Consider the following 14,577-nt stretch of genomic DNA (forward strand, 5'->3'; position numbering starts at 1 on the left):
AGACCCTAACTTTTTTACCTTACCTACAGCCAATCAGAAACTTGTGCAAGAGCTGATCCTGCAGCCCCCTCTGCTCATCAACCCCTTCCCACAAAAGACCCTAAGCTTTCACCCTTGATGCACACACAGGCACCTCTTGTCTGTGTGACCTGCTGCTGTCCATGGCAGCCTACCCCTAATAAACTTTTTCTTTCACTTTGCTTTGTCTCTGGTAAATTTTTTTTACCATCTTTGGCACTGGCCTGCTTTGTCCCACGACACTCACTCCATCCTCTTTCCATCCAGAACCACTTAGGTTCAACTTGTGCAATCAAATACAAATCTCTTTATTGTTTGAGGGTTTTGGGTAAGTTTAGGAAGCTCAGCTCTTAGACACAATGTTGAGTCATTTTCCCTGGAGTGGAGGCAGAGAGAGGACAGGCTAACATAGGTTAGTCTTTTTCTTAATAACTCTTCCTGCTATATCATGTGTATTTTGTTTAGCACAATATCTCATATATTTTTGTATATAATATATTTAATATGCTTATAAAGCAGCAATCAGAGGAGAGGATAATCTCTATAGAGCTAACAAGTGGAGTCCACCTGCTCTTCACTAAGGGAAAGGCCAGAGAAAGAGAGGAATAAGTCATAATGTCCAGAAAATAATACCCCCCCCTGGAAAAACCAGCAAGGCCCCATCACCCTGTGCACTAAGTGTTCTAGGAGGAGGCACCTGGGGCCACATGTAGCTGGTGAAGAAGCAGGGCAGAGATCCCAGAAGCGTGGGGGACTCAACTATGTGAAATCACTGCAGGAGAGCTGCTGCTGCTTATACTGAGATACTGGGGGAAGCCCACTGGCAGTTTGAGTGCAGGGGTAGCAGTGGTCCTGTTGACCAGTCACACAGCTTCCCCAGAGCCCAAACAGCAGCCACTCCTTTACTGATGATTACGATTACAATTTATTCTTTCCCTCTGTCCACCCATCTGCTCCTTCAGCCATGCCCTCATGCCCATCCCACACTGTCTTGGGTTCAGGGTGGCTTCACAGAGGCACACAGTTCCACTGGTTCCAGTCACAGGGCATGAGGATGTGATTCAGACTGTGACTCATCTTCTGCATAATTTTGTTCTTCCTGTCTACGTGAGAATACACAGGGAAGCCGAATTTGAGCAGAGCCTGGGTGTGGGTATAGATGAGGTAGGTAATGAGGCCCTGGGCCCGGTACTCAGGCGTGGTGCCTGCCATCCGCAGCTCTCCTGTATGGTCCATCAGGGACCAAGATACAGGGGTCCCCTCGGGCCCCAGCAGGCAGAAGTTGGGTAAGGTCCGGATACAGCGCTCAATGAATCTCTGGCTCCTCTCATTGCCACCAAAAGACCAGAATTTATTCACCAAGGCAGCATAGATAGGATCCATGGATGAGAGTTTCAATGTCTTTTGGTCACTGTGGAGATTCCAGGAGAAAAGCAAAGTCCATGAGTTTTGAGGTTTATATTTATTCTTACTTCTATTATCTTGAGAGACAGAGTAGGCAGAGGAAATAGCACATGCAAAGTCCTGGAGTATGGGTGAGCTTGCAATGACAGAGGAACAGAAAGAAGGCCAATGTCATTGGAATGGGCAGACTGGAAGGACAAGACAGGTCAAGGGAAACTGACCCAGGCCTGGTATCTTCCAGATGAGAAAGGAAATGGTGGAGTGTTTTAAACAAGGGAGAAAGATGTTTTGAATTACATTAAAAAAAAAAAAAAGATTATTCTGGCTGCTTTGAAGAAAATTGATTGCGTGGAGCCAGAGTGACAGCAGGGAGAGAAGCTGGGAGGTTTTTTGGGTAGTGAGGGGTCTGAGCCCTGCAGGGTAGCTTTTATCAAACTCACATGGCCTTGGGCTTGCCATCGCTCAGTGACAAGTTCTTCACATCCAGCAGGGAAGGAGCCAGTTCCTTTGTTGTCTCACTTGTCATATAGAGAAGGTTTTGTGTTACCTTGACTTTGAAGGATTTTGTGGCTGCAAGATTTTGTATTACTTCGTTCAGGCTGTTCTGTGAACCTGGATGTTATAAGAAGAAATGCAATGATTTAAGTCTATTCTAGGAAGAAACTCTCCAGCGGAACAGGAAGTATGTGAGGATTTTGAGAATTTTGGTCATGAGCTTGGTGCTGCTGCTGTGTGACTGGGGTCATATGGTCAGGAGTTGTGCAATTTTTTATGTTTTACATAAGTGAAAATGTGCCTAGAAGTTCATTCAGCCATGGTCATGCCATTGGTGGCAAAATGATTAGAAATACACATAATCATGTAGTTTTGATGATAAAAGAAGATGAGTTATAAAAATCATATTTTTTACAGCACTTATTGGGTTCTCGATGTGATAGACCATTGCAGTAATGGCTCACAATTTGGCCACATCTCCTTGTATCCATTCCCTGGAATGTTCCCCTCCTGCACCACATCTTACTTTGGCCATATGATTTGCTTTCACCAATGGGAGGGACAATTTGATGCAGGGAGAGGTTCAAAAGTGTTTGCCCATTGGGGATTGCCATAACTCCTGGTTACCTTGGGATCAACTGAACCATATGAACTGGCCTAGGTTAGCCTGCTGAGGACATGTGCTCCTATCATGGTATCACTGTGGCCAATAAGCCAGCACTGACAGCCAGAACAAACATTCAGACATATAAGTGAGGCCATGCTAAAGCAAGCAGCCCATAGTCTACCCATCAGCTAACTGCATCTGCATAGGTAAACCCAGAGGAGACCAGCAGATTGTTGATTCACAGAATTATGAGGTTTGCTACGTAGTGAAAGTTAACTGAAGCATCCAGGTATCATACTAGGCAATTCCTATACAAGATTTCACTTAATCTTGTCAACACTCATGTTTTAGGTACCATTATTATCCCTATTTTTATGTAGGAAAATCATGATCTCAGAGAAGATAAGGTAATTGGCTAGGATCACATAGCAAGTGACAGGCAAACACCATCTTAGGTGGTCTGTCTCTGGAGGGCAAAAGCTTAGGCACACAGGTGTTCTTTGTGACCTGGGAGGTGTTCTGTGGCACAAGTTGTCATTCCTGGAATGTCCCTAGGGGAAAAGTCCCTAGAGGAAGCTCGGCTCTGACACCCAATCACCCTAAGGGATCCTGGACATGTCTGCAAAATATGCTATAAATCCTTGGCTTTCAGGGAATTATGCTATGGTTCTTTATATGAAGCCCAGCCTGTGAAGCTTTGAGAGTGTTTTTCCCCCGTTACAAATATAGTTGCAGCTGAGTAAAAAAACTGACAGCAGGCTCTGGAGCTTGGAGAAAAGAGGTATGTGTCATAGGAGAAATTGTTCAGGATGGAGATGTGAGTCAGCATGTATCCCATGCCTTTTACTGACTTTGGATCTGCAAATGCTGTTTCCAGTTGATCACTTCTGGTAAGCCAAGGAATTCCTGACAGTTCTTGAGGTCCTTGGAGTAGATATGGTAAGTATTGGTGTAGTGATCAAGGTCATCTTTCATCTCCTGTTACCATTGAGAAAAGGGGAATAAAACACATTTCTTATATTTCATGATTATAATACTTGCTTCTAAATTCCACTACACTGTGATATTTTTAAGTACCAAAATATTGGTATTTGTATTAACGCATTACAGTTTTTGCTGAGTCCTTCAAATCACGAGATCAAGATGAGAGATTCATGTATTCAAATTATGATAGAAAATTACACAAAAATACCCATTTCAACTCGAATAAAGACACAACTATTTAGAAAGCACTCTTCAATACGTTCATTCTCCTCAACAGGAAGAAGAGAAAAGCAATTGACAAGGAAAAGCTTCTACTATAAGAATAAATTTTACTGCATTTGAAATACTTGTAGAATACACAAACTATGAAGAGGGCTGTATTAAATTTCGTTATGGATAACTCTGGATTGAAATCTCCATCTATACTTAATGAAGCCAAAGAGGATGAAAACCAACTAGAAATGCTTTCTTAAAATAATACAATAGTTGAACAAATTGTAGTTACAGAAAAACAAAGAAACCACTTATTTAGAAAGATCACCTCAAATTATTAAATAAGAGATTAGATTTTTTGAAAGAAGAGGGTACAGGAAAATATTACCACAATGAGTACAGAATTAGAAACCTTTTTTAAACAATTAGAATATGTTGCACAAAAATATACTCACAAGTCAGCAATGATACCACTAACATATTTTGTTCCTTAGGATAACATTTATGATAAAAGATCAAACAATTTTATTTCAGTTCAGCTTTTATTATTAATATACATTTCTTTATTTTTATATTGTTTGATTTAGTGGTTTTTAAATAACTTTATTTGTATGATAGGTATATTTGTATTTTTATAATTTATTTTTTAACATTTTTTATTGATTTATAATCATTTTACAATGTTGTGTCAAATTCCAGTGTAGAGCACAATTTTTCAGTTCTACATGAACATATATATATTCATTGTCACATTTTTTCTCTGTGAGCTACCATAAGATCTTGTATATATCTCCCTGTGCTATACAGTATAATCTTGTTTATCTATTCTACAATTTTGAAATCCCAGTCTATCTTTTCCCACCCCCTGCCCCCTTGGCAACCACAAGTTTGTATTCTATGTCTGTGAGTCTATTTCTGTTTTGTATTTATGCTTTGTTTGTTTGTTTGTTTTTAGGTTCCATGTATGAGTGATCTCATATGGTATTTTTCTTTCTCTTTTTGGCTTAATTCACTTAGAATGACATTCTCCAGGAGCATCCATGTTGCGGCAAATGGCATTATGTTGTCCGTTTTTATGGCTGAGTATTATTCCATTGTATAAATATATCACAATTTATAATTTTACTGGATATTTTAAAATAAGTTTAGGATTTTTTGTCTTTTAAAGATATTAACTATTTAGTTTCACTAATTTTTAAGTGTTTCCCCAAAATGCATACGGAAGTTCTAGTATTATAAATTTGCTTTTTATAATCACCCTAACTCACCAACCTATTTTATACCTTCCTATCTTTGCCTTTCCTACTTTCTCTGGTTAGAATGTCCTCCTTTCCTTGTCAGCCTAACAAAGATACATTTATCTACAAAATCCAGTTCCAGTGAAACATCAACTAAGAAATATCTCTAACCTATTCCTGTACCCTCCATCTCCAACCTCCATAGTTTACTCAGCTTTCATCTGTGCTGTCTCTGTATGTGCAACATCTTCTGTTCTTGTATACTTTACACTAAGTTGTAATTTATTTACTCATCTATATTCTCCATCAGGCTGTGAGGTTCTTTAGGACAGGGACTTGTTCACCATCACTACAATTCATTTCTGTGTCCCTAGGGTCTACCACATTGCCAGATGCCTGGTAGGCACATAGCAAATATTAACATAGATGCACATTCACTCTACACATTCATTCATCTGGTACCTTACCTGTTCCTGAGGGCGGATAACCACCGTATTAAAATCAGGCCACTTGTCCACCAGGGCCTTTAGGTTGAACGGGTTTCCCTGGTTCATGTGGAAGACGGTCCCATAAACCTGCAGTGTCCCAAGAAGGTGAGAAGATCGGCTTATTAGGAAGGGATGACAATGGGCATTGTTTGATCAAGATAAGGTTTATTTCTATGAAATCAAAAAATATTACAGTGGGAAAGGGCCAAATAAGGCATCTCATTCAAGCTTTTTCTTCCCATTTAAGACAAATTATAGATGCATATAGTAAAATATTTGTACAAATAAAGCTAATGATCTTAGGAACACCACTCTTTATTGTAGGGTTTAATATTATCTTTTCCCAGACACTCTTCTATTCATATACATAGAGACACACAATTTTACAAGGTGTTTTTCCCCACTGAATACACTGTGGGTATATTTCTATGTTCATAAAACACAAAACTTTTCAATTATGTTCTAATGGCTGCATTGGATTCCATTATATGGATGGATCACAGTTCATTTATTCATTTGCCTATCGATGGTCATTTCAGTTGTTTCCAAATTTTCACTTTAACAAAGAATTCCTCATAGAGTATGCTTGCACAGAAATCATTGCATGAGCACCTGATATTTTCTTAGATTATCCAGAAGGGTAATTTCTGGTTCAAAGGTTAAGGACATGTTTAAAACTCTTTAACATATATGTCCACATTACCCTCTGGAAAGTTTAAATGAGCTCCCACCAATAAGCAGAGGCTACAGCCTAGCTCTCAAGAGAATCAGCTGTGGAGTCCCATAGCCTCAATCCAGTCTTGGATCTGCAACCCCACCATGTTGCACAGGATGTTGAGAAAGAGAGAAGAGTGGGGAGACAATGAATGAGATCTCTATGGACAAAGTGTCCTAGTGGTTTGGGGGCTGGATGGAGATCAGCATGAGTCTCATGACAATTGTGAACATGAAGCCTCTGCAGATACCAGCATAGAAACATGCCAGAGATCAAAGGTCAAATACACACACACACACACACACACATGCCAGTGACCAGAGGTCAAGTGTATATATATGGTTTCTACCATGGGTAGATCGTGACCAAGCACTGTACCAACTTCCTTCCCTCCAACCACCCTCCACCCCACATGAACTCTTGATGTTAAATCATAGAGAAAGAGAAGAGAAAAAAGATTTAAGTTGACTGAGCTTATCCAAATGTCTCCTGTTTTCAGCCATGAATGGAGGATTAATACAGAAATTCAGTATTGTTTGGCAAAATGTAGACATTTTCTTTTTACACATTTGTGTTTGGGGGTCTGTAAAATTGTGTTGCACTAATTACTATCCATTGCAAGATTTGACAATATGTGGAACTGCTATTTTTTCTTATTCCTCTGACCTAATTAGTTAAAACTTGTCTTTTTTTCTGCTGAACTCAGAACATAATGAGCCAGGCAGCTACTCTAAATTGACTCAAGTGGAGTTGACACATGCAATAAAATGCATTTAACACCTAACACTTAGCAGAATGGATGGATATTTTCTCAACTGAGACTCAGGCAAGCATTGAGTTCTGGGTTATACCTCCATTGAAAGAAGCTGCAGACATTTATTCCAGATTTCAACTAGGGTAAAATGTATGTTTTTAATATACTACCAATGCTATCTCTTCATGAAAGTTGAGGAGTCAAGAGGGCCCCTTTATCTTATGACAGAGATGCTCCAAGTAAGGACACTTGGGAACCACCAAGAGTTTTCTCAAAATGATTGAGGCCCACTCAAAATGAGGAGTAAAGAGAAATCTGAATCACAAAATTCTACACTCTAGAGCGTGGAAGAAAGACTTTTAGCAGGAAGAACTTTCAAAATAGCTACTCACCATAAAAATATCTTAGGCAAGTGTTATAAAGTGTGTAACTTGTGTAATCTCCAAGAATAATTGACTGTCTCTCTGAGAGATTGCCTGGATCTTAAGGATTATTAAGCAAAAGCAGTTAAATATTAGGTAAGAGGGATGAATGTTAGTGGGATGTACCAAAGAAGGTGGGTGACTTTAGTTTCAGATCAGTTAATTTGAAGTCTCTTTTTTGGGGGGCAGTAAATAAAGAATTAAGGTGAGTTGTTTCATTGTGTATTTCTAATAAATGAAAATGAAGCCATACGATCTACAATGCTAATGTTTTCTCTTTTATACTGAAAAAAGGGAGTAACAAATCCATTAGGGAGGTGAGGAGGTGAATGCATTTATCTTATCTAAAATGTATGTATCTGATAGGAGTATCTTTCTTATAAAACAGTGGATATTTAGTTTCTATTTCTACACAAAAAAATTTTAGAGGAAAACAATTGTCCTCCAAATACACAGACACACACAAAGAGACACAGACACACACGGCTGTGCTTAAATTCCACTGGAATAGATCCCATCCCTTTGGTTGCTAAAGAAAAACTCAAGTGAGGACCTCAGCCTATCATTAGAGTTTCTCTTGAATGGTTCTGGATGTAGGCATTTATGTGTATGTTTTATTTAACCCTGAGATTTCCAATCAACTGTACTAGGTTAACAGAGATACTGGGAATCAGCCACAAAATGGCCTGACATGCAACAAGTTCAGAGCAATTGGAAAATTTAAGTCAAATAGAAATTGACTTATTAATTTCAAAGAAGGTTCATGATGGTTAACCTCCCACCTGGCAAGTGTTCCTTTAGGGAGAACAAATTAAAAATTAACATGTAGTGTCTCAGCTAACTTTGTAGGAGGAAAGTGCTATTATAGAATGTCTCCCGGAAAGGAGCAAGGGAATACTTTTTGAATCAGCTTGGAGCAAAAGGCAGTGTGAGGTCTCAGGCATTCTTATGTTTATACCATAGCATTGCAAGTCACTACTTGTGGAGAATCACTTAACTGAACCTCCATCTTCTCATCAGTGACACGGACATAGCAGCAAATATCTTGTAGAGAGGTTATGCAAATTCAATGAAAGAAAACAAGCAATAGTGCCTGGCACAGAATAGGTGCTCAGCAAATATTAGTCTCTCTTCCTCTTCATTCACATGAGGTTTCTATTCCTTGCTCTCCTCAGAATTTTCCATTGTCACCTTTAAGGATGTAGGAAGGCTGTTCCTCAAGGATCTCTCCAGCATCTGCAGCATCTGGGCACCTTGCAATGGGAACATCGTGGAAGACAATTCAGTAGCCTAGAGAAACAATCAACAAACAGCCAGGAATGAGAAGAGCTGGAGGAAATTCAGAAACAAGAATAGCAAGTTCTGTGCCAATTGCTGGAGACCTCTTCAATGTCTCGTTATTGGTGTCCTCTTCACTAAAGTCCTCACCAATTCCAAAGAAGAATGAGACTGTTAGAAACTGCAGGACCTGTTTCTGAATTTCTATCACTAATTCTTCTGACTCTACCAGTAATAAGCTGTGTAACCTTGGGAAAGTTACCTAGCCTCTCTGTGCCTTGGTTTTCTCAAAGTAGATGGCATAATAGCACTATCTAACTCTTAGAATTCTTGTGACGATTAAATGAGCTAATACATCAAAAGAGTAAATAAGTGCCTGGAAAAGTATCTGTCATATATAAACACCTATTTTATTACTACTCCCATTCCTCTTCCTCTCCTTCCTCTTCCTTCCCATTCCTCCTTCTTCCCACTTGATTTAAAGTGCATTATATTGCCTGATATTTTGATGCAGACTTTCTAATATAGGGCACTTTGACATGATTTAAAATATTAACAATTAACCTTATTGTTTGTTTGTTTAATTGCCAAGTCATATTTCAAGCTGGTACTCTCACCTTAGCACTGAGCCTCCCCCTAGTTTTGAGTCTTATGCCATCTCTAAGCCTCACTCTTGGATCTGTGATACCTGTTGCACAATTACCAGGCAGCATAAACATAGTATTTTTACATATTTGACTCACTGCATCAAATTGGGATTACTAAAATATCCCGTAAAATCCTATCTACATGAAAAACGAAGAAAAAAGGTTGCGTCACAGTGTCTTGGTTTGGAACTTTGATCTTGGGAGGAGCAGAAAGTTACTTTTTCAAGACAACACTGAAGAGGTTTTCTGAGAAGATACGTATTAAAACAGGCCATGCACGAGATGCCACACTCCAAGGGAGAACTGGGTAGGTAACTTTGTGATTTTAGAACAGCAAGGTACTTTCCTTTCTGGCCAAAGATAGAGTCATAGCATCTGGATTATTAACCTTCCCACCTGAAACAATGACGAAATTAAACAAAGTAAATAAAACAACAGTTTTCATAGGCTGGACATCAGGCAACATAGTAATATGATCCCTAAGAAAAGAGAAACAGAAAATGTGAGCCTTGGCATTGAATCAACTTATTTGAAGGCTGCAGTTCAGAGAAATGAAACTGATCAGAGCACAGGGTCTCACTGACTTGTGCCTGCAGAGACTAGAGTCTGGGGAGGCCAGAGTGGAGAATCAGAGACAGAGAGAAAAGAGAGAGAGAGAGAAAGCCAGCTGGAGAATTCTTGGGGAAGAGCAATCTCCTAGATGCTTTGGCTCAGTGCTGATCTGTGTAAGGGAAAACTACCTTAGATTTTAGCCTAGGGAAAGAATCACTGGAAAGGCATAGGTGGGAAATCCTCTACAGCTCACACAAGGCTAGGAAGAATTTGTGTTCTCATCGACTGTAATGGAAGGATCTCATAACATAAGCGCATTGGGTAAGATCCTCAGGCTTAGCAGGGGGTTAAATTCAGCCTCGTCTCTTCTAGATTCACCCTAACACTGGTTAAAAGCAAGTCTTGAAATGATCCAACTGATCCCAATAATTTAATTGTGCACCAGAACAAAAGACAATACTAGAAATAAGTACAACAAAGTCTAATTTGAATTGTCTACCATTCAGTAAAATGCTAAGAATATAAAGAAACAGGAAAATACAAAAACACACATCAGTAAAATTAGACCCAGGGGAGACACTTGCAAAGCCATACTGAAAAATATATTTATGATCGCAATAGTGCTATCCCCTCTAATGTAATAATCCCTGCAAATAAGGGTTCTCTTTACCTAAAAAAAATTAAAGTAGGTAAATGCAGAGATGTTGGAATCTGCAGACAAGAATGCTGAATAGTTGCAATCCTGCTCCTCATTTTTAAGAAGGTAAAGGAACACATGATCGTGATAGGGAGAAAAATGGAAGACATAAAGATGAATACGGAGTTTATAGAAATGAAAAAAATACAGTATCTTAAATGAAAACTACCCGGGATATGATTAACTATAGAAAAGACACTGCAAAAGAAAAGGAAAGCGGAAGACATAGCAATTCAAACTCTCCATAATGATGCATGGAAAGGAAAAAAAGAATTAGAAGACTCATTATTGCTAATATGTCACAATTTTTTCCCCCAAGTTGATCTATAGGTTCAAACTAGTCGTAAAACACCCAAGTTTCACTTGTAGAACATCACAAGCTGATTCTAAAATGTATGTGATTTCAAAGCTTGCTAGCAAGATCGAGTAATCATGGCAGGATAGTCTTGGCATAAGGACAGACAAATAGGTAAATGAAATAGAGAAGAGAGCTTAGAAATATATGGACATTTGTGGTCAACTGATTTTCTACAAAGAGGTTTCAACAATTACATGGAGATAGGACAGCCTTTTCAACCAATGGTGCTGATTTTTAAATTTTTAAACAGTCAAGAAGACTCCCTGATGGACTCAAGTGGTTGTAAAGTTCTGAATGTAGATGTTCGAAGAAAGTCATGGTCTTCTATACTTACTTGCTTCCGCTACTTTCTGCTCCCTGGGTGGTTTATCTAAAATAGCTCCCCATTCCATTTTGGGAGTGTTTTATGAATTTGAGAAAGAAAGAAAAAAAAAGCAGCCCTAAAACATAACACTTTCAGAAAACAGCAACATGAGGCAAGGTCATTCTGTGGCCGTAATGAAGTGAGACAAAAACAAGCCCATTTCACAATGATGTTCAAGAACACGGATAAAAGCAAGAGGCCAGTCTCTTCTGCCGATATGGCCAAATACTCCTCTCCCCAGTCAACAAGTACCTGCTACTTCTTTACCTCTGCTTTTTGCCTTCTGCCTCATGGATTACAGTTTAACAGAATTGCAACACTGCCTGGCAGTACCCAAGCGAGAGCAAACCCATGCTTCCTGGGACCCTTCCCCACATCACCTACCTGTTCAGTCCCTACTGATGTATTCTCACCGAGATTTGCCTCAATTCCCCACAGTGTGCTGTCTGTCTCGTTGCAACAGACAATAAGCCTGTTTTTGTTGGACACTAGAGTGTTCCACGTGGTCTTTGACTAGAAGTTATTGGCAAAATGAATTGTTAAGCTCTGGGGCATCAGCACCAACTGGCTAGTTCTCTGTTTACTTTGACTTCCCAGAGCCTCTTCTTTCCAGCTTAACTCCTCAGGACTACTGGTTCTTCAGGACGGTTGCGAAAGGTTTGGATCTGCAGAAATGGAACAAATATTAGTTTGTTTCTAGGGAAAAATACATATCTAGGTTACAAGTATTTCACTATATTTTTGGCTTCTGCAGCTTTAACGTGTTAGGTAATGTGTGACTGGGGAATGTTCCAGATTTTCCCATGTGTGTGTCCCCTGTCTCCTTCCTAGATCCTTGCTAATCATTTGAATAGAATAACAGATGCATAATTTCTCTTTGCATCTCCTTCATGATATGAGAAGAGGAGAGACTTAGCCAGACCCTGAAGGCTCTGGTTTACATTGACCATAGCTGCTGACCTCCTTAAGATTCACTTAGGGAGTGTAGATGGGATCTTCTTTACCATCTGGCTCTGGTCTATCTTCCTAGACTCTTCTGTGGTTACTCCTCATCACCTAAGACCACCGGACATTTCTTCAATGCAGTGTCTTCTTTAGCACCTCTGTCCTTTCTGCATTTTGTTTCCTGTTTGGAAATCCCTGATTCTACTATTCTGAATTCACCTTCCATTCATTCTTCAAAGTCTAGCTTAAGGCCCTGTCATCCCTAGTGACTCCCTCTCTTGTTTCTTACTCCCTTTTCTCTGCTCTCATAAGTGCTTACACACATCTGCATTACAGAACTTGTTACATTCGGCTAGAGTCTACTTTTCAAGACGGTGAACTCCTCTGGGGCAGAAAACGCATCTTATTTATTGCCGTATCCACTGTATTTATCACAGTATCTGGCACATAGTATGCCTTCAATAAATGTGTTGTGAATGAGGTAATGAACAAAAATGCTTGTGTTCACCTCTCTGTCTAGTCACGGTCAGGGACACAGATTGATTGATTGATTGATGAATCCAATCAATGTATATGCACTGAGTGCATAAATAAATATATGCTGGATGTGGGAAATGTTTTCTGCTACTTTGTACTAGGGTATGTCTTGAATAAAAGTCCAGACCAAGGTAGAGGCACCCTTGTCTTGTCTTGGAGGGTCTTAAAACTGTAAAAAGTATAGCATTCCTGAAGGCCAATCTTATCTTTTATCTAGAGGCGACTCTCAAGCAAGATACATGAGTATGAGATGCAATGTAGAGACGGATGTCAAGTCTGCGGGGTGTAATATTACTGTATTTCCTGAAAAATATAGATTTGGAACCACCCTTCAAGGATGCACACACAAGCCAATAAACAAGAATGGTGCCTCATAAATAAGACAGACTGAAAGCAACTGAGAGTGAGCTTCTCCAGGAAACTGGATACACCCAGTTGAGCTGGCACAATTGGGCAACATGCAGGAGTGAAATTCAGGACCTTTGACTTAGTCATTCCCAGAGGGAGAAATTAGCCCAAAGAAAGCAATTCAAAATTGATAAAGCCACACAAATGTAAGCAAGGACTGAACAAAATCTCAATGCCCAGCAATAGGGAAAGAAATAAAAAAATCTGATGCAACTCCATCACGACGTAAATGTAATTCCTATACATGGGACACATGGGACACATGGGAAAGTGTGAAAATAAAATGAGATAGCGTAGGACATAAAACAGTTCATATACCACATATATAAGCATAAATTTTAAAAAGAACACAGGCAAATAAAAACCTGGATTGTGGTAAGAGCAGTACAGGTGAAATCTTTAAAGTAAATTTGTTTATTATATGATTTAAATAAACAAAGAATCTGGCCTGTATTCTTGTCATTAATCATCTGCTCTTTTCCTTGTTGATGTTAAGTACAACAATCTTCTTGTTCAGGCAAAACACCGCCTACCTGAAAATATAACCAGAAGTACTACATATGGTAATGTTTGCAGTGTCTTCACATATTAAGTGCTCCATTCACCCACCCACTTCCAGAAAGTGTCCAAATCTTTCCTCATTCATTTATTAGTTCAGATTAGAAACCTGCAAGAATTTTTCATAGTACCTAACAAGTTGCCTCTTACGGACTAGGTGACAAATACATGGCTTTTTTTTTTCAGTTGAAGTTATTCCTTTTCCTGAGTTATATTTGTCAGCATCTCCTGAGCAGAACATAATATGAGCATTTTGATTTGTCTCCCGTAAGTGGAGAGGATGTCATGAGGCAATGATGAGCTCTTTTTTCTTTTCTTTTAGCATGAATTCTCACCTGGAAAGCTGTCTTCACACCAAGCTCTGCAGGAACGAATGAAGAAGAGCAACGTCTATATCATGAAATTTCCCTCTAATGCAGTTGGTTCAACAGCGTCTGGTAGAGTACATTGTATTTAGGAATGTTTTCTTCAGATTTGGCCAAGCTGAGGATTGTCATGTGGACCTTTGCACTAGGCATAAAAAAAAAAAGTGGGGGTATCAGCTCTCTACAATCCAGCCCTTCCTCCCAGGATCTCATGTTGATGGGACTGGCTCTGCCAGGCTGGGAGGCTGCCAAGGTGCCATCTGAGCTTCTCTTTTCAAAACACCAGGCTGCTCTTTGCCTCCCAGGCCCTGCCATTACTCTGAAAACCAAGCAGTATGAAACTAACAGGCCAGATACTGGAAGAAGTGTCACTCTTTATAGGCAATACCTTCTTCCTTCCCCTTCCCATTCTCAAGTATTTGCAATAAGACTAAGGTAATGGGAGAGATATGATTCAAGTCTGATTTACAGAATCTGATCTCTCTTCTTACACATACGCAGAACGGAAAATTATTTGCATGGAGTGACTC

At 39.4% G+C, this 14,577-nt stretch overlaps 1 protein-coding gene across 2 annotated transcripts; it reads right to left on the bottom strand.

The window, feature by feature from the left end:
• Positions 1-305: 305 nt before the first annotated feature.
• On the bottom strand, positions 306-14,174 carry LOC102512308 (glycine N-acyltransferase). Of its 2 annotated transcripts, XM_014563424.2 has the most exons (7): positions 14,018-14,174; positions 11,619-11,899; positions 8,530-8,628; positions 5,427-5,534; positions 3,376-3,502; positions 1,863-2,034; positions 306-1,429 (listed from the first exon to the last, which is right to left on the bottom strand). In XM_014563424.2, exons 3-7 carry the CDS (start codon positions 8,605-8,607, stop codon positions 1,027-1,029), a joined length of 888 nt encoding a protein of 295 aa, XP_014418910.1. In that variant the 5' UTR covers positions 8,608-8,628; positions 11,619-11,899; positions 14,018-14,174; the 3' UTR covers positions 306-1,026. The 2 variants fall into 2 exon arrangements, with proteins under 2 accessions (XP_014418910.1, XP_014418911.1); XM_014563425.2 differs by lacking the exons at positions 11,619-11,899; positions 14,018-14,174 and adding an exon at positions 11,205-11,496.
• Between the last annotated feature and the right edge of the window lie 403 nt (positions 14,175-14,577).

The sequence above is a fragment of the Camelus ferus genome, chromosome 10, assembly GCF_009834535.1.
Source record: "Camelus ferus isolate YT-003-E chromosome 10, BCGSAC_Cfer_1.0, whole genome shotgun sequence".
Classification (NCBI taxonomy): Eukaryota; Metazoa; Chordata; class Mammalia; order Artiodactyla; family Camelidae; genus Camelus; species Camelus ferus.